The sequence below is a fragment of the Phallusia mammillata genome, chromosome 2, assembly GCF_965637545.1.
Source record: "Phallusia mammillata chromosome 2, kaPhaMamm4.hap1.1, whole genome shotgun sequence".
Taxonomy (NCBI): domain Eukaryota; kingdom Metazoa; phylum Chordata; class Ascidiacea; order Phlebobranchia; family Ascidiidae; genus Phallusia; species Phallusia mammillata.
The window spans coordinates 19,975,484-19,998,381 of NC_137253.1; the positions used below are offsets into that span (position 1 = coordinate 19,975,484).

Consider the following 22,898-nt stretch of genomic DNA (forward strand, 5'->3'; position numbering starts at 1 on the left):
ATTAAACAAACAAAAATAAAGATAACTTATAAATTCAGCAAATTGATTGCAATGGCTGATATCAAGTAGAATTAGAAGTGCTACAGTTCTGTAGGTACAACACACCAGTCGTTACTGGTCATTTAGTTTCTTTTACAATTATTATTTAGTGAAATCGGGTGTCCAAAGGAGCTGAAGTCCAATGCCCAAATTATTAATGTTAAGTCTCTAGGCAACTGTTTTTATGCCTACTACTGTAATGGGATACAATTTAGGTGCAACATACAACTGAGTAGCTTAAAGAACAGCTTTACAAATATCTCCCTAATTTAAGCAAAACTTTGACGTGGACAAGTAACATTCCAAACTATGCATCACAAGAAGCGTATAGTCATGTTCATTGAGACTTTTTTCCTCCTTCAACCCATTTTAAGACTGTGTATAATATTTAACGCTATATACCTGTTAATTTGTATGTTTATCATGCCCATGTAAACTTGCAATGCGTGCTTGATGGCAACATAAAGCACATGAAATTCAGTGGTTGGTTAGTAAAAGCGTTTTCATCCGGAAAACTACAGCAACAATTTATCACCAACAAACAAATTTCAATCTTGTTAAAAATACAGCCTCCTGCAATAGTTTTTACTTGCTTTTATTTTAGCCACGTACCTTTCGGAAGTGCTTTATTGTCATCGAGTTTGCGTTGGACAATGCGTAACATACGAATAAGAGTCAGTCACAAACATATTGTCAAGTGGTATTGGGCAGTAATACTTTTTTGATCACAATGAAAACATGTCATGCCCAGTTACAAATTAGTATGCAGCTATAGTACAGCGCAATAGGTATCAGAGAGCGTTTAAATACACCGCAATACATGCAATAGAAGGCAGGTTTCTCAGTATTGCTGGGAAATCAATTTCACGTAATGAAATGCTTGTGAAAAGTTTTGGTAGGAGCGGTGCCATGCAAACGATATTTCTCACGATTTATTATTTATTAGGTGCCACCTGGCGTCCAAGACCGTACGCCGTCATGCCCTTTTGTGAAGCCCCTTGATTTGTTCCCATCTAAAATAAAAGGTTAATAAGTTAAAATAAGCACTCAAATGCTTTTTGAAAAGCTCTTTCTCTGAAAAAAGTTGACCAGCTTTTTTTCAGGTGCTAATACAATATCTTTTATACCTGAAGACCAATGACGTTTCGCCCCTCTCTTAATTTTTGTTCGTCGAGTTCACGTTCATTTTTATTAGCCATTTTTACTCCAATACTGGGCCCAGTGAATCCTTTCTTTAACGACATGGAGCTTAGGTTAAAAAGTGTGATAATAACTTGGGGCATGTTTTGACCTTCGAACAAATCAACTGTCTGTGGAAAAAAGTAAGAAAATGTCTATGGTCAAATTTCCTTGCTCATAACAAACAAAGATTCTACCTGAAACAAGTCAGTGCGTTTAACTCCATATTTGTCCGCTGCGTCTAGAAATTTGGATATGTTTTCCATTTGCTTAAAAGACATTTTCTGCGGAAGTAAAGAAAGTGTTACATAGGCACTAAAAATCATTGGCTTAAAGTTTTCTTACCTGACGTTTCAAGTTTTTTACTGAGTCGGGCTGTATAGCATTTATCAGCGAACACAAAACAAACCCGTCTTTCAGCCATTCTTGCATTTCCTAATAGGAAAAAACGGGATGGTATTTTAAACAGCAACTTTTATGGCAAGCTATATATAACTTATTTTTTAAAGACTTGTAGATTACTGCATGCTTCTAGTAAAAATTTCGGAAATAAGCCTCCAAAACAACATACCTCGGAACTGGAACCAATTGGACTCAAACCAGTAAGTTGTTGAATCCACTCTCCCGCCGTTTTAGCGGATTCAACGTCATACTTTGATGCAGTTTTGGCTGCTAATTCTGCGGTTAATCCATAGCCCTTCGGTCTAGATGCCATTGTTTTGAAATAGTTCAGTAAAATAATCGACAAAATTCTCTCAGATAGTCTGCAGGCAAGAAAGTTTTGTTTGACAAAAATCACAATCCGTTCAGCATAAAGCAACCAAGCAGGAAATAATCATCACATCTTCACATTATTGTACGGTACCGACACATTTGCGAAGGTTCACTAATACCGGATAGGCGCGTGCACGACGGATGGCACACTTTGCACGCGCACACACACAAACACACGAACGCGCACGCCTCCGCCTGCTTTTATCAAAACATTCAAAAGCTGGCTTGTATAACATCCACAGACACTTCCATGCAGCTTTTTAAAAAATGTAAACCACAAAAATTGACGAATTAAGTTATTGAAAAACTTAACAGTGACTAAACAACACAGCAATTACACAAGCGACATTAAACATAACGCAAGTTTGAAGAGGGTACATCTTACATGTACAAATATATGGTCTACATTCTTGCTAATGATATGTAGTTGGTGCTTTATTGGTACTTGATGTTTTTAGCAACAAAACAAAAGTACTTCGTATAAACTAACGTCGTATTTCCTGATACAAAATTGCTTTCGCTGCTCAGCAACTTTTCGACGATTCCGCCGTCACACAACTATCACTTGAACCTGTATCGTCCGACTACAAAATCAAGTTGACGACGATCCCAACTGCGACCGCCCTCGTCAAAGCTTTTTACTAACTCGAACTGGTACGTCATTTCAGTCGCCTTACTTGCTTATAACCATATTAGGCAGGGCCGTCGCCCTGTAAAACCGACGTCTTTTTTTGCGCAAAGGCCTTCGTTCGGCGCTATCTCGGACACGCATGACTGAATAACAAACACAGGTTGCCAGTAAAATAGCGGCAGTCACTAAAACTCTTTCTAAACTCTGGAACAAGCATAGAATTTCACTAACCAATTTAACTAGTCTTGTACTCAACTATTCAAAACAGCTACATTTTGTTAATTTTTAGTTAAAAACCGAAATATCTGCTAACTATACCAATAATCTAAACGGCAAGTAAATAATTGCGAAGTTTCGTCTCCGCACGCCATTACACAGGGCTTGGAATTTGTGAAACCGCCACAGCAAACAAACCATCCATTGTTACAGCCACAACGGGCAAGAGAGAAGGGTTTTGATTTGAAGGGCAAAACGCGAACTAGGTTGTGCAAATTTGCTTTTCACATATTGGTGGTACTGGGACACGCAGTACACAAACAATTAGATTCTCAATAAGCCTCGAATCAAATATCGCACATAACGTCACCAGCTTTGAACACGACGAGAGTACATGTATGGCAAATGGCTCGCAGTAAAAGTGACTTAATGTCGTATGCACCAGTTAACAAGAAAATGGCTTTACCAAATATGGATGAACTAGAGCTGGTTGATTGATTTAAAAGCGAATTCCGAACTGACGTCAGTGGCTCACACGCCAGTCAAGAATGCGAGTTCGCCACGAAGGAGGCTTGTGTCCGCCAAACCAAATACGCCGACGGAACAATAAGACTCGGATTTGTAGGATGATAATTATGCTTCCGACTCTAATTGACCTGAAACTTTCCTTCTAACGCATCTTGTCCCCAGGGCCAAAGCTGTAAGTAAAGGCATCCATTAAGCTATTACAAGTTCTGACATTACCCCAGGCAACGACGGGACATCGTAAATATACTAACAGAGTAACAGTTTATGTGTCCCATCTACAATAAAATAACTGCACCGGGTAGGTAAATCAATTATATAAACCTTCTCTTACGCAGTGCTTTAATAAGCGCCATAACTATACGACTACATTTACAACAAACTCAACTTTATAGCGACTCGACTGCGCCAGTCGTCACAGTTGTCTGATGAAAAACGTATTGGCAAATGCTAAAACGCATACCAGAAGATAATTGTTACGGCAAAAATGTTTTGGCGATAACTTACTCATACAGCATATTCGTTGTTGCCATATATGGCCCGCGGCGGTGCGACTTCGTTGCTACTTTACGTTGACGCCAATTTGCAACCGACACGACATGAAATCAGGCTTCGCGCATCACTGTGCAACGGCTTAGGCCTTCAGTAACAAAGTTGTGCTTTCACACAAAAAACTTGACAACCTGGGTGGAACGCTACGTCGTTGCACAATTTTCACCTAATGTCAACGTAAAAGGTCAGGGACCATTAAGGGCTAAATAAGGCACAAAGGACAGGGTTTAAATATAGAACCAAATCAATCTGGAATGGAACCACCTATTTCATGGCTGGAAGCTACCCTGGCTACTCGTTCAACAACAGGCAATGTATTTCAGAGTGTGAAGTAAGATAGCACCAACAAATTTCGGTAAATTACGACGCATGAATGCTTGAATCGCCAGCGGTGATAGAGGTATGCGGTTATTCCTTGTGTACATCTGCAAAAACGGAATAGGAAAAAAGTACACTAAAATCTGTCAGGGCGGGTGGGCTTCATGGGCAAAAATCGTTTTATTAGTATGACCTGTTAGCACAGAATCATGAATGTGTTACAGTGATGGAATCAAACAGAAATTGAATGCCACCTACTTACGACAAGCGTCAGTAATGGTTCTGTTAGTAATGCTCTCTCACTTGTTTTGCAACCAAATACAGACAAAAGAATGTCATTACAGCACTGTGATACAAAACTCAACTCAACCACAATTTAGTACTGGGAGGAATCTCAGAAAACGATTTAGGTCCGCAATTATTCGGTGTTGACAAGCAGTGATAAATTAATGAAAGCGTGGAAAATGCGAAAAGCAGGTGAACAAACATATCGAACTCGCAGTTGCTGATGAAGACATGAACAGAGCACGTATACCGGAATAGTGAGACAATGGGTACTGAGTGACATTTGCAATTAAATTATTTTATGTACAGTTCAATATCCACAAATTTCACTTGCAAAAACTGCAACCCAGAAAAAAAACTTGAGGAAAATGACTGTGAAACGTTGGGAAAATGACTTAGCACCATTCCGTGATAATTACTTGAATAGATAAATCTGCAGCACCATTACTTAAATATTCAGTTTAAATTAATAGTAGGCTAATAGAACTATGATGAGGACACTTTTAAACTTACAAATTTTCAAGCTAATAGGAAACCAAGAATGCTGAAAATACAAATAAAGTACTAATCCCCGAAAACAAAAATATAGGCACGAAATTTTCACAATGATTTAAAGGGGAAAAAACGAAGAATTATCGCAGATATATGAGATTGATGCATGCAAAGTACAAAGTATGAAATATATGAGCTAGGCAAATTGCAGTTTTGGTCAAATTTCTCTTATTGGAGATTATTTTCCCCCAAAACACAGGTCATTATAAAAAAGTAATTATATATGCGAATATTGTTACACAAATCCTCTATTATTTGGGCACCAAGCCATTAGTTCTCCTATAATCCAAATAAGGTACAAAAGCCTGGTTAGTCGATTTTGGTAATCATTTGGCGACCAAGACCATAAGGAGTCATTCCTTTTTGTGAAGCAACCTGATTTGTACCCATCTGCAAATGAATAATACAATTGTGTTTATATTCGTGTCAATCGACTTACTATTTCAGGAATGAAGCAATTGCCGCTGTCATAAATGTCAAGGAACAATTTTTAGGAAGTAAGCCTTTAAGGGCCAACCCTATTCAAAGGAAATTTAGTGGTAGTCAAGCATGACCAGGTATCAACTTACCACACCCCTGTACAGTTACAGGTCATGTTAAGTGCTCTATTACAGACTTTCCTTAATTTAGAATGGCAACCCCTTTTTTTATTCATGTGTCAAAACTTTAAACAATGTGAAAAAAGTTACTGCAAGATTTGTTAAGTTTAAAATCACTGATGTAACTTTCCTTGAATTTAATCATATGTAATGGAAAATCAACTTGTAATACCATACCACACAAAACCAGAAATAAGGCTGTCTAGCAAAACTTGGTTAGCAAAAACTAGCAAAACTTGGTTAATCACTAGAGTAATACTAGTGACCTAAATTTGAATGCTTTGTGTTTAAAACTTTTTTGATTTCCAGACAACATGAATATTATCACATTTTTCCATTTCAGGAGAATCATTACCAGAAAAGACAAAACGCACAGTATGCAAATAACAAAGGTTACCTGTAATCCAATCACATTTCTTCCTTCCCTTGTCAGATTTTGATCAAACTTTCTGGGGTTTTTGTCAGCAATCTTTACACCAATCACAGGTCCCTCAAATTGCTTGTTCTGTGCAACTGAACCAAGTTTATAAAGTGTAACTTGAACTTGTGCTAGATCCCGGGCTTCATACAGATCAATTGTCTAAATAAAAAAAAAGTATTTAAAACAAAATCAATAGTACAACAATTAACACAAATTTGTGTGATACTTAAACTAGTGTTGTACTTAAGCTAGTGTTGCAGCGAAGCATCAGTCAGCTTGCAAAAACCAAATTTTTTGGTGTGAGAAATCAAAGCCTAAGTTTCACAACTAACAACAAACTTATATGTTTTATTGTAATTAACAAATTGTGAAAATTAAATATTTTTATAAAAGTGTGGTTTTTGCAAAATATTTTTTGGGTTTGTGCAGCTTATGCTTAAAAAGGTATCCGGAGACATCATAAACTTTTATACATAATACTATTTTAGACAGCATTCACAAGTAATTCACCTGGTAGTTTAAGTTGTATTTGCTGTCAATGACTAACCTGACCACAAAGTAAACAAAATTTCAGGATTGTCGGCACACAAATGTCTAACAAAACTTATAAACAGGATGCTACTTACTTCAATTTAGAAACTTTTAAAATATGATCTAAAGACAAATCTATTTATCATTTATTATAAAAATTGAATCAAATGACTAAGCAACCAACTTGAAATAAATCTGTGTTCTGAACCCCAAAATCAGTAGCTGCATTTAAAAACATCATAATGTTGTTCATCTCCTTCATTTTTTTCATGGCCTGTTAACAAAAATGATACTTTAATCTCTTTGTATCTAAAGTATTATTTCAACATAGTTACATAGGACATGTAGCCATTTTCAGTTTGTGTCTTGCATTGAGATTACATTGCTGATGTAAAACAAAACTGGACCAGGTTCAGTCTATCCTTTTGTATATTAGATATTATTGTATTTGTATGATTATACAGAAAGCTGTAGAGGTATGCCAACCTTCATTGACTACTTGAATAAAAAAATGCCTATACCAATTGTTAGTATATAGACCCTTTTCTAAATAAATGGTATAATGGGACTTACACTGCAACCAAGAGGGCGAACTTTACAAAATTTACCCTTCCAAGGGCCTTAGTGTAATTTGTATGTTATTTTAAGTTTTCTTATATTGGAAAGTGCATGTGGTTTAAAGAAAATTGAAATTAATAACCCATGGTTAGAACCCATGTAGGCATATTGTTATACAGGCACAACTGCAAAACTGTGCCTTGCCAACCATAACAGTAATTACATTTTTACCTTTGTCCTTTAATGTTCAGGCCAAATAAGATCTAAAAAGCTACGCCTAATCGAGAGGGATTTTAAAAATGAGGGCAATACAAAGATTACGGATTAAAACCTGTCTAATAGATTTCAAAACATTTCTGAAATATGCAAGGTTTACACATAATAGGTTTAAACTTATATTTAAAAAAGCATTTGTGAGTAAATAAAACTTGTTTTCAAATTTTCTTAAAATCAGTTTTGTTTCCACCAACAATATGCATTTTTTATATTTGTATAAATTACATGTTCCAGTTGCTCACCGTATTTGTTAAGTGACTTGTCTTTTGGGGTCTACAACTGCCTGGCTTCAAAACGTTTATCAGATCACATAGAACATTTCCATCCATAAGCCACTCTTGAAATGCCTGATTAAAACAAATCATTTAAACACAAGAGAATATGTTATTACAGAATGAAAGTGCACCAAATAAAGCACTTTTCATAATCTTATAATTCCATGCTAAAATCATTCACAAAAAATTCTTTCAACTTATTACAAATCTCTTTGTTAAAACAGACATTGGCAAGGTCATGTTTGGATATGGGGGCAGAAATCAATTAAAAATACAGATACAAAACTAACAAAGAATTGTATTACTGATTTTGACAAAACAATTTGTCATCATCAATAAAATTACAAACATTTCAGCAAACCAAATACATTTTCAGGCAAAGTTGTTTTACAAAAACAATGTAAAGAGAAACTTTTTTATTAAAAATGGTGAATGGTAAAACCAAATCTAAATTCAAGCCTGTTTGTGGCTTTTCAAAGTCATAATCATTTTAATTAAACATACCTGTTTGCCACTGCATTTGGGTATTTCAATATCACAATCTTCAAAATCAGTTTTTCCTTGTCCATACATTATTACTGAAACAATCCATTCAACCAACTCATTTTCATCTTCAAGTGAGTATTTCTGATCAATTTTTTGTTCAAGTTCCCGATCCAAACCCATTCCACGCACCCGGTATGACATTTTGCTTGAACAAAACAAAACTATTCCCAACGAAAAACTGTTGAAGAACAAAAATCATTGCTTGTTAAAATATTAAAAAAATATTAAAAACATTATTTTTTGAACAGTTACACCAATTTTAGTATTTTGAATACAGATATTTGTTAAGTGTAAAGCAAAAAATGCGCTTGTTTTTAAAGGTTACTTGGGCAATAATGGAAGTTAATTGAAAATTACACCTATCAATATTTAATTGGCTTGCATGATAAACAAAATATAAATCTACATGTAATTGTAAAAAAAATAGGTTATCACAATGGAATTTTTTAGGCATAAATGATTTTTTCACTCTAGGAGCAACACTGGAATACTTTTGTCAATTTTAAAACTTAGTTTTGTATCTATTTGTACTATATTTTATTTGGATGTTACCGTGAGTAATATGCAACTTACAATACTAACACAAGTAATACTCGATTGTGAAAAAGATTCGCTTATTTTATTGCTCGCCTTGGATATATTAAGTTAATGTGACAACGGCAAGTCAATCAGTTATTACGCCTACAGTGCATTAAAAAAAGAGCGATAGAAGTTAAATCTTAATGCCAGAATTCAACGTAAAAGGTAAAACCAGTCACATCAATTAACAGGCAAATGCAATCGAAGAATCGAAAATGACGCAAAAAGTTAAAGCGCTCCAAGTGCAGAAAATCCCCAAATGCTAATATTTGTCTACTTTTTAAATAAATGTTGGGTGACGAAATTGCTTTAAAGTTTTTGCATTCGTTTTGATGAACGTATCCCGTACAGCATCGTAAATTGTGCTTTTATTTTAACTTTTACCAACAACATTAAAAAATGCCTAATTTTAAAGCCACGTGGACCATTTGCCACAAAAGCTACCTAGATAAAGTCCTAACTATAGTTGGACAAAATACCTGCACTAGTTTAAACTCATTTGATAATTTTGGACGCAAACAAACCTGGGGTTTTGCATTATTACTATCACAAGACCCACACGAAGGCTACTGTTTAAATTAAACCGTCAAACATATATTCTGCCATCACGTATGGAGCTTGTCCTGTTTAGCCTACTTTTCTATTCTTAATTTATACACGTTTAAACCATCGAACTTCACTACTGCGCTTATCAGACTGCATAAGCAGCACAAACCATTTCAATTTGTCCCAGAGCCTTGTGACAAGTGTCAGAAAGAGGTAAAAGATGCTGTGGGCGAAAACAGTGTTATTTGATACCGGTGCTGAATTGTAACTGACTCCGATTCAAACGGTACCATTATTGTGTTTCTCCATGCTGTGGTTTTTGTTAAGTTTGGGTAAGTACAACTCATGAGCTCGTAATTCATTTCCGCTAATGAAAAGACATACTTTTATATGCATTAGTTTTGTATTGGCAAAATAACCCATTATGCAAACGTTCCTTTGCTGGCACAAAGGAAATTGCTGCGAATTTTATGCATAGCTGTAATCGTTAATTGATTCCGATAAGTCCAGGCGTTCACGAGATATCATGCATCTACCACTATCTGGAACACCTCGATCAGGATCTCCGATATTTTCGACATGACAAATGTATCTGAAAAAACAACAAATATAGTTTGAAATGTCAAACCTATTGTATTTAAATAAGCGCATATCTGTATCTTTGTTGATTTTCATGTTCTTCGTACCCGTGTGGACATTCCAGTGGCTGGTTGCCTTCGTCATCTACAGTCGTTGTGCATGTTTCACCGAGAAATGTTTCACCGTTATGTCGCTCGATAAGATCTTCTCCTGTCTTAACCTCGTAGTCGATACTACGACAAAGAGTTTGCAGTTATACTCCACATAGCATTCGTTAAAAGAAAATTTGGGTTACATCTTTGTGTTGGCAAGATACTTAAGAAACAATTAAAGGACTAATGTTGGGTAGTTCCCTTGACGCCTATAGCTATGATGTAAACGTTGCAAACGTTTGAGATCATCAAAATTTGTTATTTTTAAAAACTCTTACTCCTGAAGGTCAACCTCTTGTCTATCACGCGTTTCTCTACCACGCGTCATCCAGTCAATAATGGGGGTTTTGTGTTGGTACCAATGCTTGCATGTGAAGATACATCCATTGAAACAGCATTTCGTTGTGCTTTCCTGCAAGTACAAAACACTTACAAATGCAACACATGGAAAGTTCACCATCGTATATATAGGCCTTTGGACACTACAATTTAAATGATAGCATCAGAGACCATGCATGTGGTTGAATTAACCCGGTCCAAAAGATACCTTTGGCCATTTATAGGTGCGTTGTTAAATGTCATGGTTTTCAAAAATTAAAATATTGAGCTTTTGTTTAGAATAGCTACAAACCTCGCAATCACTGTCAGATGTACATGGAAGACTTGCGCACATTTCACTTGTGATTTTGTTGTGTGGTATTGGGCAGTGGAGACTCCGGTGATGTCCGTTGCGTCTACTGCTCAGTCCATTTGTGGTCAACATGTTCTGGATTAAAGGCGGCAATGAACATTTTTCCACATAAAGCAGTGGTTCTTAACCGGTGGGAAATTTCCCACTAGTGGGAAATTTAATGTTTTTAGAGGGAAATTATGTGAGTCAAAAGTCACCAAACTCGGGCCCGTGGGTTGAAATTAACCGTTAAAAGGTAATTTAATACAATATGTTCCGCAACAACATGTAAGATTAACTTCACCTACTTTTACAAGGCGCATAAAAATCCAAAAATCGTTTGTTACGTCACAGACATTACTAAAAGTATCAATGATTTTGTTATTGTTCGCGAATAAATGCATTTGATCTGTTGATTGTGATGCAATAAATGACTAATGCAAGCACATGAGATGTTTCAAACTTCCACACGATTTTACTTTTTCACGAAATCAAATAAGATTGCAGTATACCTTTAATGTCCCGACCAAATCGCTTCACAAAATTATTTCGATTAAAGATGTTTTTGTTGATGTTGGGCACAAAACATCATCATAAAATAAAAAAGAGGGGGAAATTCGAACTTGGTGATTTACTTTCGTGGGAAACCACACCAAAAAGGTCTAGAACCACTGACATAAAGGTATCGGAACTAATTGTGCTACTGATGTTTATTTTTAGTTTCACGGAGATCAAAATACAAAAACACAAACAACTTTGCTACTTACCTTATGACTTAACATTCGCCTGTCCTGAAATGCAGGATACGCTGATACAAAAATTTTGTTGCTGTACAGAACAGCGCATACCAGGACAAGCCCAATAAAGTTACATTGCGCTAGTCGTATCACACAATAAACTTCAACATAAGCTTCGAACATCGCGGATCAGATGCTACTTAAATAGCGTTGTGTTGTGTGCCAACATTCTTCTTTTCTGATATACTGTAATTATATAAATACCTCTAGTTAAATTTACTTAGGCACTAAAACGGTTAACATCTTCAAGGGAGAAAGCAATTGCAATGACTGACAAAGCTAACTATAGGTTAACAAGATGCTCGCATTTTTTTATGCAGACATGCCTTGCCTAATATGCCGGTACGTCCGCCATCGTTTAACCGCAGAATGTAAGCCGAAGACGTAAGTGTGCATATGCAGCTTAAAAGATATGACGGCTCGAGCTTGCCGGGTACTTACGCGTTTTGCAGCAAAAAATCAGGTCAAGGCCTATTGCTCTTACAGCCAAGAGGCGTGCAAGAAAATCCCGGGTTGTGTTTTTTTACGCTAATGATTTGTTTAAGTTGGTTAATCGTTTGATTTTGCGACAACAATGAAACGGCCCAAAAGGCGGTAAAATCCAGATAAATGTAAATTTTTACATGCTGTAAAAATAACACTGAAAAATATATTTTTAAAAAGCAAAAACAACAATTTATCAGAGGTAAAACGGATTATTGTATCGCATGCATTTTTCATCCGTTACACAGGTTGTGATCTCAATGTGCTGATTAAAACAGATTTATTTGCGTTACAGGTTTACAAAGCGAGGCCCATTCAGCACATCGATACACCGCTGTGTGTACTTACGTTATGCTTCGTTGATCTCGAAAACGCGTTGCCATAGCAACACACAAAGACGAAGGACCCACCGAGGCCGCTTGGCTGTGATCTACGACTAAAACACTACTGTCGGAATGGGGCAAGTTGCTTCACGGATACACTGGAGAACCACAGTTAAAATCTATTGTTGCAAGTGCTGCGATGTGTAGACGACAAATCGCATTATAATAAAATCTGTCTTGTGTTTATTTGCAGCAAAAAGTAAATTAGAATAGTTATGGATTCAGAAGTAAGCAGTGAAAAACGAGTGTTGTTGACCGAAACTACCGAACAAGGGGGTGAATCAGGTGTTGCGGCATCTGTTGCTGACACCCTGAGAGTCACACCAGTTACACCTGCGTCACAACTTGGGGAAGCTGTGGACCCTGAAAGTGTGCCGATATACGAGGACCCTTATCAACGAGCAGTGACGTACATGGAAAAACATCACATTCTGCACATATTTCGGGTATGACTTCGTGGTTTCCTGTACGCTGCGATCTTATTAATAAACGGATTTCATTATAATACGAAGTTGGTTTCGGTTTAGACTCAGAAATCTTTTGTTTACTTGTATCCGTGCTATTTCTTGAAACAAATCAACAATGTTATGAGCAACTTATGCTTCTTAAGTATCTACGCTTTTTACAGGAGATAACCGAACACATGGTTTATTCAACGCCAGACGACCCTTTGAAGTTTATGCTGGGTGAAGTACAGAATTTAATCAATGATAGAGACCGAAAGCTGACCGAAGTCATAAAGGCGAAAACGGAAACCTGAGCCCCGCCATGATCGCGAGTTGTTTATTCTACCTGACTGATCTGTTTAGTTGCTTTGTATTTCTTTTCATTCTTCAGTGTTGTGTTTTTGCTTCAGGTGTTTGTTCCAACAATCTTTTTTGTGCATTGCAACTATTGTAAGAAGACTACTGATCACGAATTTAGCCCACAGATCGATTTAGAAAATCCGGTTTTATACTGCCTGTACGTTACACGCGTAATTGATTTGGGACATTAAATGCGCTCATTACTAACGTACATATTAACTACCGTTATTCGTTGTGACCTTAATATAGATATCCAACATTTGGAAACCGTTTAAAAATTATTTAACGGTTTGCGTGGATCGCAACCAGGTTTTTAGCATGACTATAGGCCTATAGGCCTATAAGTTTAATTATTTGTTATGCCGTTTACACTTTACAGCATCGGCATCTGTACTACATTAAATTATGACAAGATTGCCAGGAAGACCTAAAAATCTGCCACAGTAACGTCTATGCATTATAATGAAAACATGTCTAGATAAAAATCTGTTCGACAAGGAGAAAATGCCTTTTAAATATTCATGGAACAGGTCGTTAAAAGTGCTTTTAAAACTAGAATAGCCTGTTTATCGGAAGCAAAGACAGTGAAATAACACTATTTCCATCTGCATAAAACCAAAAATATTTAACACATTGAGTTGAGTTGCCCTGTAGGCTGCTTGAAGCTTTCCTCTAACCCCCTGAGCTGGTTGTCAAAAATAGAAATCAAAACCGTCCGTTTGGTGGCACTGTGGCAAATGTTTTGAATGTTGTTAAGGTCCCAACGCTGTAAAATTCTGATTTTTTTTGGAAAGTGTAAGCATACGTTATTTGTATGTAATCAGGTAATAAGCTTGTTTAAACTGTTTTGCAGTGGAAACAGCTGTAATTGACAGGTGAAATTGACAGGCAATTTATAGCTAAAAACCATTGATGCCTTTACGACCTTTTTTTGCCGTTTATGAACTTGACTTTAAAAACTATTCACGAGTTCATAAAATTTGAATTATTTACCATGTCAAGGTAAGGAAAACTATTCAGTTTGTGGTGATTTTATTGAGTTTAATTACTCATTTCTTATTGCAGTTTGTTATTACACTCAGACTCTTTAGAAAACATGGATGAAGAAATTGAGGTTAGTTACATGTTATTTATTTATTTTTGTTGTTGAATTTAGTGTTTATAAAACTCAATTTTTAATTTAAATTATATTAGAGTATCATTTGGTGTAAGTATCAAACTTTTGTTGTTTAGGGGACGTACAGAGTAAACTTGCCGCAACCACATGCAGTTGAAAATGAAGAGGAGTTTATGACAAACAGTGCAAGAAACATAAAAAGTGCATCTTATGACAGCTTGGATGAGTCACCAACATACCAACAGCAACGACTAAAATGTAAAATAACCTAATTTAGCAAACATATAAAATGATCATAAGTGGCAAATTCATTTCTAAATTGATCATAAATGACAAATTCTATTCTAGATGCTATTGAGCCAAAAAAGAGAAGTCAAAAAAAGCAATTTGAAATGACTGAAAGCCTTCAAGCACAGCTTCATCTCAGCTTGGATCGCTTGAGCCAAGCATCATACAATCAGGAGGAAAAGCAAAAACAGATTGTAAATTACAAAACTATGTTTGAACAAATCGTAGTATGTTTGTAGCCTGCCACAGAACATTGATATGGTCTGTTTTTATTCTTGAAATTAAAAATGAGATATGTTTTGTGTGTAAAAGTGCACAATGTATATACATAGTTTATGCAACGTAAGACCAGTTAATTAGTGGCTGATGACAGAAGATGCTTAGAACTAAAGGGTTTAGTTACAGAGAGTAACATGCTTAAATTATTTCTTGTATGAATTATATTTTAGGATGTTAGCTCCTGATGCCAGTTTGTTTCAATCCCTTTACAGTTGATTGAGTTGAATGGATCTTCAATGGAAATATTCCCTAATGACAAATGTACCTAGATCACCAACTTAAAGTTATCTTCTAGTTGAAAGTCAACATGATATTGAAAAATGAAATATATATATATTCAAAAGGCGTAACTTGTCATGGCTGCATCCTGTTTGCATCAATATTTGAAACTAGCATAGAAATATTCCATATCTATGTTGTTATTTTTTAGAACAATAATGAGAAAATTTCAAGTTCCCCAATCAAACATTTTGTTTTGCCTCCATCACATTCAACACAATCCCCAATACCAGGACATATAAAGCAAGGTAAACAAAATTTGTTACATCCATTGTTATCTACAGCTGTACATACTTCACATTTGTTCACAGTAAAAGTAATTGGACTTTTATCAAAACATAAACTACCAACAATAGCACTATTGACCTTTTGTTCTATTGTTTTCATGATTAGCATGATTTTCTTTTGCTGTTCATGGAATCAAGCAGCCTAAAGGCATTTTGTCTCAACAACTAAACCAATATTGTTTTGCAGATGCTCAACAACCTGAAAGTGGTAGTTCTGGTGAAACAAGAACAGTGTCCCAGGGAAAGTTTTTGTCCTTAAGAGACTCATTAAGTAATACATCAATGGCTGCAATCAAGAGAAGCAACTTGGAAGATTCTGACAATGATGATATTCATACTGTGGGTGTTGGTGATTCATTAGATGGAGAACTGGAACAAAACTTATTGTCAGAGGACAATTTTAACATGGAACAATCATTGGTGGATTCAGGAACAGCAAAACAAAGGTGACATCTGTTAATCTAAAATCCAAATGTAAATGTATTTGTACACTACACTGTACTTTCATATAAAAGTAGCATATTACTTGTAAAGGCTAAAAAAGTTAAGTATTACTTTCTTAATGGTCTGACAAGTTATAGTTTTATACATAGTAAAATGAGGTGTTCCTTTTTTTATCTAATTTTGTAGAAGTGTGTGTATTTTGGAGAAAATACAAAGGACAGGTGGTGCCAAACATAAAAGTCATATGTTATTTTTTAGTGATCCTTATGCTGACCTCAGATACAACCCAGAGTGGAGGGAAGTAGATGGTCAAAAGTCTGAAGTACAAACTGAGGAACAGAAAACATCATCCCAAGTAGACAAACACGCATTTGTAATTGACTTCAGTGAGCGTCCCAGGTACTGTATTTTTTTGATTTACATAGCACATGTCCTCCTTTTACCAACCCAGTGCCATAACAAGATTTTATTGTTAGATTCAAAACAAACCCAATTGGATTTTGTTTTTTATACTTTCTAACCTGTTGAATAGAAACCGATTCACAAGTTCATATTGATTATTGATTTAGGTTACCATCAACACCTCCTCAGGTCAGGCAGGAGTCTGAAGGTGATCTTTCAAATTTGATTCAGCCTTCAGGTGGTGCAATTACTGTTCATAATACTGAGCTGTCTCCAACAAGGTATAAATGTTACACTTTTTGCCATCATCAATTTATAACATGATCAGTATTGCGTAAATTGACAAAAAAATTTATTGAGAAATTGTAGACAGCATTGAGTTAAATACAAAAGATATTGGTCTTAGGGAGGTTGTAAAAAGTGTGGACACTTTTACTTGTAAACTTTATTGGTGAATTAGTTTTCGATAATGTAAGTTAAGATTTATAGCTTTTTGTGTTTGTGTAGAGGACTTATATCTGGGTAAATACAAAGTACATTATTAACCATAGCAGTGGCTTGTCATTACTTTGCATTGTTCAGGCCAGACAGTGTTAAAAATCAAACTCAGCTACACAAAACAGAACACAGCGAGGGTGGATACCACATCAGCAGGTAACAAGTAAACTGATATGAGACCATTCAGATTTGTTTATTCTTTCAACTTTGCCATACTTTTCTGCCACACTGTGCTGTTACTCTTAATGTATTTGCAGAGACTCACCAGTGCGTCTTAGTGCTGATCCTGGTAAACTAGATTCAATGAACAAGTTGTATGAGGACGAGTTTGCTAGGATGTTGGAAATGGAAAGGCAGTGGGCAAGAGGTAGAGAAATTGCCCACAATGTTTAATGTCAACTGTATTTATTTTCATTAATTGTGGCTTTACTGACTGTGATAGCAAACTGCAAGAACTTCAAACTGTATTTTCAGAAAATCCATCTCAAATCCACCAGGGAGATCAAGGTGTTCAAGAGATTGGCAATCATTACCATATGGAGAGTGACTATAGCCAAAATCTTCAAGATTTGAAAACAAATGAATTTCGTGATGGAAAACCAAAAGAAACATGTACGTTTGTCAATCATGCAGAAAAACTTTTTGCTTTCTGTTTACCTCAAAGTATACATCAGGTGATAAGTTTTTGTATGTACACAAAACATGTGTATTGCACATGTAGCATGGTTTGATGCATCATTAAAATTGTTTCAGATTATTCCCCGCGGCTGACTTCCAACGATTCGCGAACGCAAACTTCGTCAACCGTCAACAACTCGGCCAAGTCACTCCGAAATAGAAGAACTTTGCACATGACGTCACACGTTCCGACCCCACCAAAAGCTCCAAAGTCAAATAGAGAACGCGATTACATTGAAATGAATAAAGCGAGGTAGGCCAAAAGAATAAACTCACTAGTTGCGTGGGCTTAAACCGTTTTTTAAAATGAGTTATCAAGTATTTAAAACCTGTTTTACTTATTTGCAAACAAGCAACTCGTTACTGGCTAATACTTTTGCGTACTCTTATCGTTGTGCTTGATTGTTACGAAATGCCAAGTGTCTGCACCATCAAAATAAATGCCTTCTCTACTTTATTCTTTGGAGCGTTTTTTTAATGTTGATCAAAAGCAACGTGATATATTTATATCGTTGCAGGTTAGGAAGAAAAAGTAATTCGGCGTCTTACTTGGAAATGTATTCAAAGCGAAACAAACAGTTACAAGACGAACAAGATAGTAGAAACAGTGAGAAAAACAGACCATCTTCGGACAAACCGAAACAGGTGACTTTTTTACTCATTGTGACCAGTACAGTTTATTGTGGACAAAAGGTCACAAATCTTTAACCTATAAAATATTATACAGAAAAGCGAAACCTACATAAGCCGTTATGAAGCAAGTCGAAGTTCCGATCCCCAGAAAGAAAACGGAAGCGTAATTGGATTGGAAGACGCCTGGAAACAACAGGTACCAGGACTTTTAATTGTCATTTTTATTCTTTGGAAGATATATATACTTTTTTACTGACCAAAATAGATGGAAACATGAACCACGCCCGGGAAGATTTACCGTTTTCGTTAGCGACTCTGCTTTACTTCTTACTCAGTTAGCCTTGTGAATGGGGTATACATTGACATACCACGAATAAAGAGATTCGCTTTCATTTTCATTTCAGGCCGAGCGATTAAAAGAGATAAAAGATGCGAGGTCGACGCAGGCAGGGTCGAAATTACAGCAAAGAAAAACATTGAAGGAGGTGGGAAACACTTCGCAGTTCATTCGGCCGAGATTCGACCCCGAAGAGGTTTTAAAGAAAAGCGTTTCGCCGAGTAAGTTATGCTAGAAATAAACCACAGAATTTGGTGTTATACGATTGTGGGCATTAGAAGAGAAACTTAAAGTCGGTGATTTTGACTGAAAAGAAATGCAACGATTGTTTTGGTTTCACCAAGGAAACGTTCCTTCGCCACGAAAATATGGAAACTTCCCGAAATCTGAAGAAGAAAGCAGCTTTGCGGACCACCCAGCATTCACCACATTCAAGCAACAACAAGATGCCAGTTTTTATCGCCAGCAAATGCTTCACGAGCAATATACGAGACTGAACCAACATCAAGATTCCTCTGCTGGTGTTTCGTCGAGTTATCAGGAAAGTGATGACAGTCAGCAGTCGGATAATTACGCACAAGGATACCAGCACATTCCGTCCCACTCGAGCAGGGAAGTAATGCAAGGAGATTCCCGGTACTTTTACATAAATAATGAAAGTGATCAGAACCACCGCAGTCCTGCAAGGCCTAGTCCGTTAATGCAGGTAAACTCATGATTTCTACAATGCAGGTTTCCCAGTTAATTTGTTTTCTGAAAAAAACTGAAATGAAGCATAAACGTAAAATGTTATAGATCTAATCAAAAATGTTATAGATTTATTCAAAAACTGCAGATGTATTTAGTTTAATTGTTTCCAAACTGTGTGTATATTGATTCCCAAACTCTGTCCGACCGTTTTTGACCTAAACGGAAGCTTTAAAAAAATCATATTTTTTTTCTTTGTTCTCGGGGATTGATTTTGGACCAAAACATCAAAAAATCGGAAATGAATTAGAAAGTTTTATTTGTTTAACAGGCGTATCAACACCGGTATGATCGCCAACAGGCGTCATCTGAGCATCAACTACACCACCACCACCAACAACAACACTATCGCGCCATGGAACTACCACCGAAACCCAGCAATCCTCTTAGTCCACGAGATATAAGAGGAGACTTTTTTGCTGAAGAATCCCAAGCACAACGACCAAAGTTTCGAACCAGTCCCGACTCTAACCTGTATCACGAACAACCACGAGTTTATTCACTAAAGAAGCGAGTTAACTTCGACCCTGCGGTGTGTACTCCCGACAGCCCAGCTTCGAGGATTCCAGTTCCAACTTCATCACAAGCGATTTACAAATACCCTGTACCTTTACCTCCCACCAACAACTCAATAAATCGTACAGTGGGAAGCTATGCGTCATCGCCACGATCAGGAATGCAATACGCTTATGAAGGTGACAGGGAGGTTACATGGAGTGCTACAATCCCTGGTGAGTAATTCACATCTGAGCATAAAGCTGTGTAGATTTGCCGAGACGCAAAAAAGTGACATGATAATGTAGCGCTGTCAATTCTGCGTCTTAGGTTCAGGACTCTCCTCTAACGGCCAGCCTGTAAAACTTATCAATAGACCGAGCGTGTTACTGCTTTTCACAAAGTACGGACAAGCTATTCTAAACTTTTGTTCTATTTGTAAAAGCAGCGAAAGAAAACGATATAAGTTACAAAATTGAGCGTTGCACTTAACATAGCGGTAAAAACTAGACCATAAGACGCTAAAGATTCGCACAAAACAGACAGAGTTTCTCAAGAATTAAAACTAGACTAGACGGCCTGTCACAGTGACAATATCAGTGCAATAAATGTATAACTCGCAACAATAAAGTTTTTTGTGCAACAACGATAAACTATTGCAGGTTCCGGCAACCATCAGCAATCAGTTCCACTCCTGCCACCTATCATTGGAGCAACTAACAGTCGAGCTGTTAACGAACAACGAGAAGATCTTGACTCGTCCCGAGCGTCGGATGATGCAGGTGGAAGTTACCTGGAACAATATGAAAGACAAAAACAAAAAGCGAAGTACAAGGTATAACATGATTTGCTTTGTGCCAGGGTATGTGTAACAATGGAACAAGTGATTAAAAATAACATACATAAATGTTTTATTGCATTCAGTATCGGCTATTAGTTGTTTTTATAATGCACAATCGGTTTAGTGGTTGGTGCATTGCAAACTGATGGAAATTATTGGTTTATTTTATTTTTCAAGCCCAAATATACGTTATTTGTTCAGACACCTTTTAAATTTTCTAACCTCAGTGCTATGTGATTATAAAAACGAGTCCCATTTTAAGTCCCATTGGCATAGTCATCATGTGTACACCCCAATATGTGTTTATTTTAATGCTTTTGGTGCTTGGGCGTTGAAGCCTGCTAGAAAACAAAACTTTGTCACGAATGTCGTTTGAATTGTGCACCACTGCCTAAGGCCAACTGTATCTGTTTACTAAGTGACATAAATTGAACGAAATTTGGTTTCTGCAGCGATATACCCTAGAAGATTACAAGAATTTGAAACGAGATCTTAATCTTGGAGGTCTGGGTCCAGATTTGCTTTCTGCAAAAGAAAAGGTTTGTTTCTGCCAATCGTTAAAGTTTTCATAGTTGTTAATTGGACGTGAATAGAATTTTGGACAATGTTGCAACAGAGAGTTGTATTTCAGTTCAAACACTTGTTTTAACATACAAAATGTAACCAATAGATGGGAAAAATTGATCGTGCACGGAAGTACGCCGAGTTTATTCGGCAGCAGCATAAAAGCAACCAACAGGTGGTGCAGAAGAAAACCTTGGATGGTGATGAAACGACTCTTGACGACGAAACATTATTAAAACGCGACGACGACAAACACAGATTCGTGGTCGGGGCAGACAGCGAAGAAAAAAGAAGGGAACAGAAGGAGAAAAGAAAACGGGTGAGTGGAGTTTTGTGGTTACTGATGTTTTGAGCATATTAGGTATATGGGACGTCCTGCTAGCGATCAGGTTACACACAAAAATGCGTGCGGATTAAAATTTGAATCGGATTTTTAGTAGATGGTACCTTTTCGCTGATGTGGTGATGATGGTATTTACATCGATGCCCGCGATGTGTACATATTTTTCACGTTTTTGGAATCGCATGTATCTTTGATTTGCGTTGTAGATTATCATTTATCTCAAGTGTGTAATAAAAAATGTAATAAAAAAAACATACAAAGCAATGCATGAGACAAAAAACGTAGATTTTCGCAAAACTATTTGCCAAATATTTCCATTTCTAGATTTTTTTTTTAATTTAGTTAAAACAAAAATTTAAAAAAAACATTGCTTTTTAAGGCAATGGAATACGCGCGTCAGGTTCCCAAGCCCAAGACCATCTTCAACACGTCTCAAGGGGCAGAAAAAACGCCACGTAAGCCAAACACACTCGACAACAATGGGGAACCACTTGATTGGGATCTGCTAAAAACACTACAGGAACGTCACGAACGAGAAAAAGCCCTTGTTGCCGATTTTTCGTCAACCAAACTTACATAAAACTGCTTTATTACTATCGACCACAAGCGACAAATAGCACATGTTGTCAAAAATTTGGGCAGAGTGTTTGGAAACGATTTTTGCCCCGAGGTAAAGAAAGATATAAACCACGTTTCAGTTTGCTGCTTAGTAAATTTTCGTGCGAAAATGTGATGATGTTTTTTTTCAAACCATTTGTGTTGTTTTATTTAAATATTCACTGTAGATGCGGAAACTGTTTAAAGTTCGTGATCTTATTTGGATTTGTGAAAAATATTAAAATCTACTGTAATTTGTCATTTCTTCATTTTGTAGTTTTATTGCACTGTGAATGTTTTTAATTTTTATACGCTACCATTTAGGCCCACTCAGCTTTTGGTACCATTTTAAAAGACACAATTTACCCAAACCGTCCGATGAAATTTGATAATGGCGTGTAGGCTACACTTTTAGAAAAAAAAATATTCTTCTTGTACTAACTTTTGCGCAATACAAAGCGGTATAAACGTACATTGTGAATCGTTTTAACGCGTACTTTGTTTTGTTTGTTTTATGTTTTGTAGAAAATAAAACCATGCGGATAGGTTTAAATTATATTGCGAATGTTTTGGAAGGAACCCAAGCAGTGTAGAACGTACATTCTGTGGAATTGGTTGTATATTTGCCAAAGAAGGTATGACACAGAGAGCCCTTAACAGTCTTATGACTTTAAACACACGAAATTTGACACTATGCTAATTGTGCACATGAGTTACATTGTGGGATATCGCAGAATATTTGCAGAAAATCAAGTAGATTACATTTTAATGTTTATTGACCGATCAGGTGACATATC

General features: G+C 36.4%; 4 protein-coding genes across 5 annotated transcripts; 2 read left to right on the forward strand and 2 right to left on the reverse strand.

Moving 5' to 3' along the window:
- Positions 1 to 618: 618 nt before the first annotated feature.
- LOC145213108 (uncharacterized) lies at positions 619 to 8,468 on the reverse strand. The gene is made up of 11 exons (XM_080081346.1): positions 8,236 to 8,468; positions 7,699 to 7,803; positions 6,807 to 6,896; positions 6,068 to 6,250; positions 5,384 to 5,461; positions 2,483 to 2,550; positions 1,790 to 1,982; positions 1,564 to 1,653; positions 1,416 to 1,502; positions 1,167 to 1,349; positions 619 to 1,052 (listed from the first exon to the last, which is right to left on the reverse strand). The coding sequence occupies exons 1-11, from the start codon at positions 8,416 to 8,418 to the stop codon at positions 975 to 977; spliced, it is 1,338 nt and encodes a 445-aa protein (XP_079937472.1). The 5' UTR covers positions 8,419 to 8,468; the 3' UTR covers positions 619 to 974.
- A 1,239-nt stretch (positions 8,469 to 9,707) lies between these two features.
- On the reverse strand, positions 9,708 to 11,813 carry LOC145212568 (WAP four-disulfide core domain protein 1-like). Its single transcript, XM_080080735.1, has 5 exons — positions 11,571 to 11,813; positions 10,765 to 10,899; positions 10,412 to 10,545; positions 10,089 to 10,214; positions 9,708 to 9,994 (listed from the first exon to the last, which is right to left on the reverse strand). Exons 1-5 carry the CDS (start codon positions 11,721 to 11,723, stop codon positions 9,871 to 9,873), a joined length of 672 nt encoding a protein of 223 aa, XP_079936861.1. The 5' UTR covers positions 11,724 to 11,813; the 3' UTR covers positions 9,708 to 9,870.
- A 705-nt stretch (positions 11,814 to 12,518) lies between these two features.
- On the forward strand, positions 12,519 to 13,539 carry LOC145214120 (uncharacterized). Its single transcript, XM_080082587.1, has 2 exons — positions 12,519 to 12,912; positions 13,095 to 13,539. Exons 1-2 carry the CDS (start codon positions 12,682 to 12,684, stop codon positions 13,224 to 13,226), a joined length of 363 nt encoding a protein of 120 aa, XP_079938713.1. The 5' UTR covers positions 12,519 to 12,681; the 3' UTR covers positions 13,227 to 13,539.
- Positions 13,540 to 14,062: 523 nt separating this feature from the next.
- On the forward strand, positions 14,063 to 22,654 carry LOC145214119 (uncharacterized). Of its 2 annotated transcripts, none has more exons than XM_080082584.1 (21): positions 14,063 to 14,274; positions 14,338 to 14,386; positions 14,506 to 14,647; positions 14,738 to 14,871; positions 15,387 to 15,483; positions 15,710 to 15,968; positions 16,225 to 16,365; positions 16,536 to 16,649; positions 16,951 to 17,022; positions 17,124 to 17,233; positions 17,341 to 17,478; positions 17,620 to 17,797; positions 18,063 to 18,189; positions 18,272 to 18,373; positions 18,582 to 18,735; positions 18,859 to 19,220; positions 19,533 to 19,992; positions 20,419 to 20,591; positions 21,050 to 21,136; positions 21,268 to 21,480; positions 21,884 to 22,654. In XM_080082584.1, the coding sequence occupies exons 1-21, from the start codon at positions 14,213 to 14,215 to the stop codon at positions 22,082 to 22,084; spliced, it is 3,375 nt and encodes a 1,124-aa protein (XP_079938710.1). In that variant the 5' UTR covers positions 14,063 to 14,212; the 3' UTR covers positions 22,085 to 22,654. The 2 variants fall into 2 exon arrangements, with proteins under 2 accessions (XP_079938710.1, XP_079938711.1); XM_080082585.1 differs by having other exon boundaries at positions 14,257 to 14,274; positions 14,355 to 14,386.
- Positions 22,655 to 22,898: the final 244 nt, after the last annotated feature.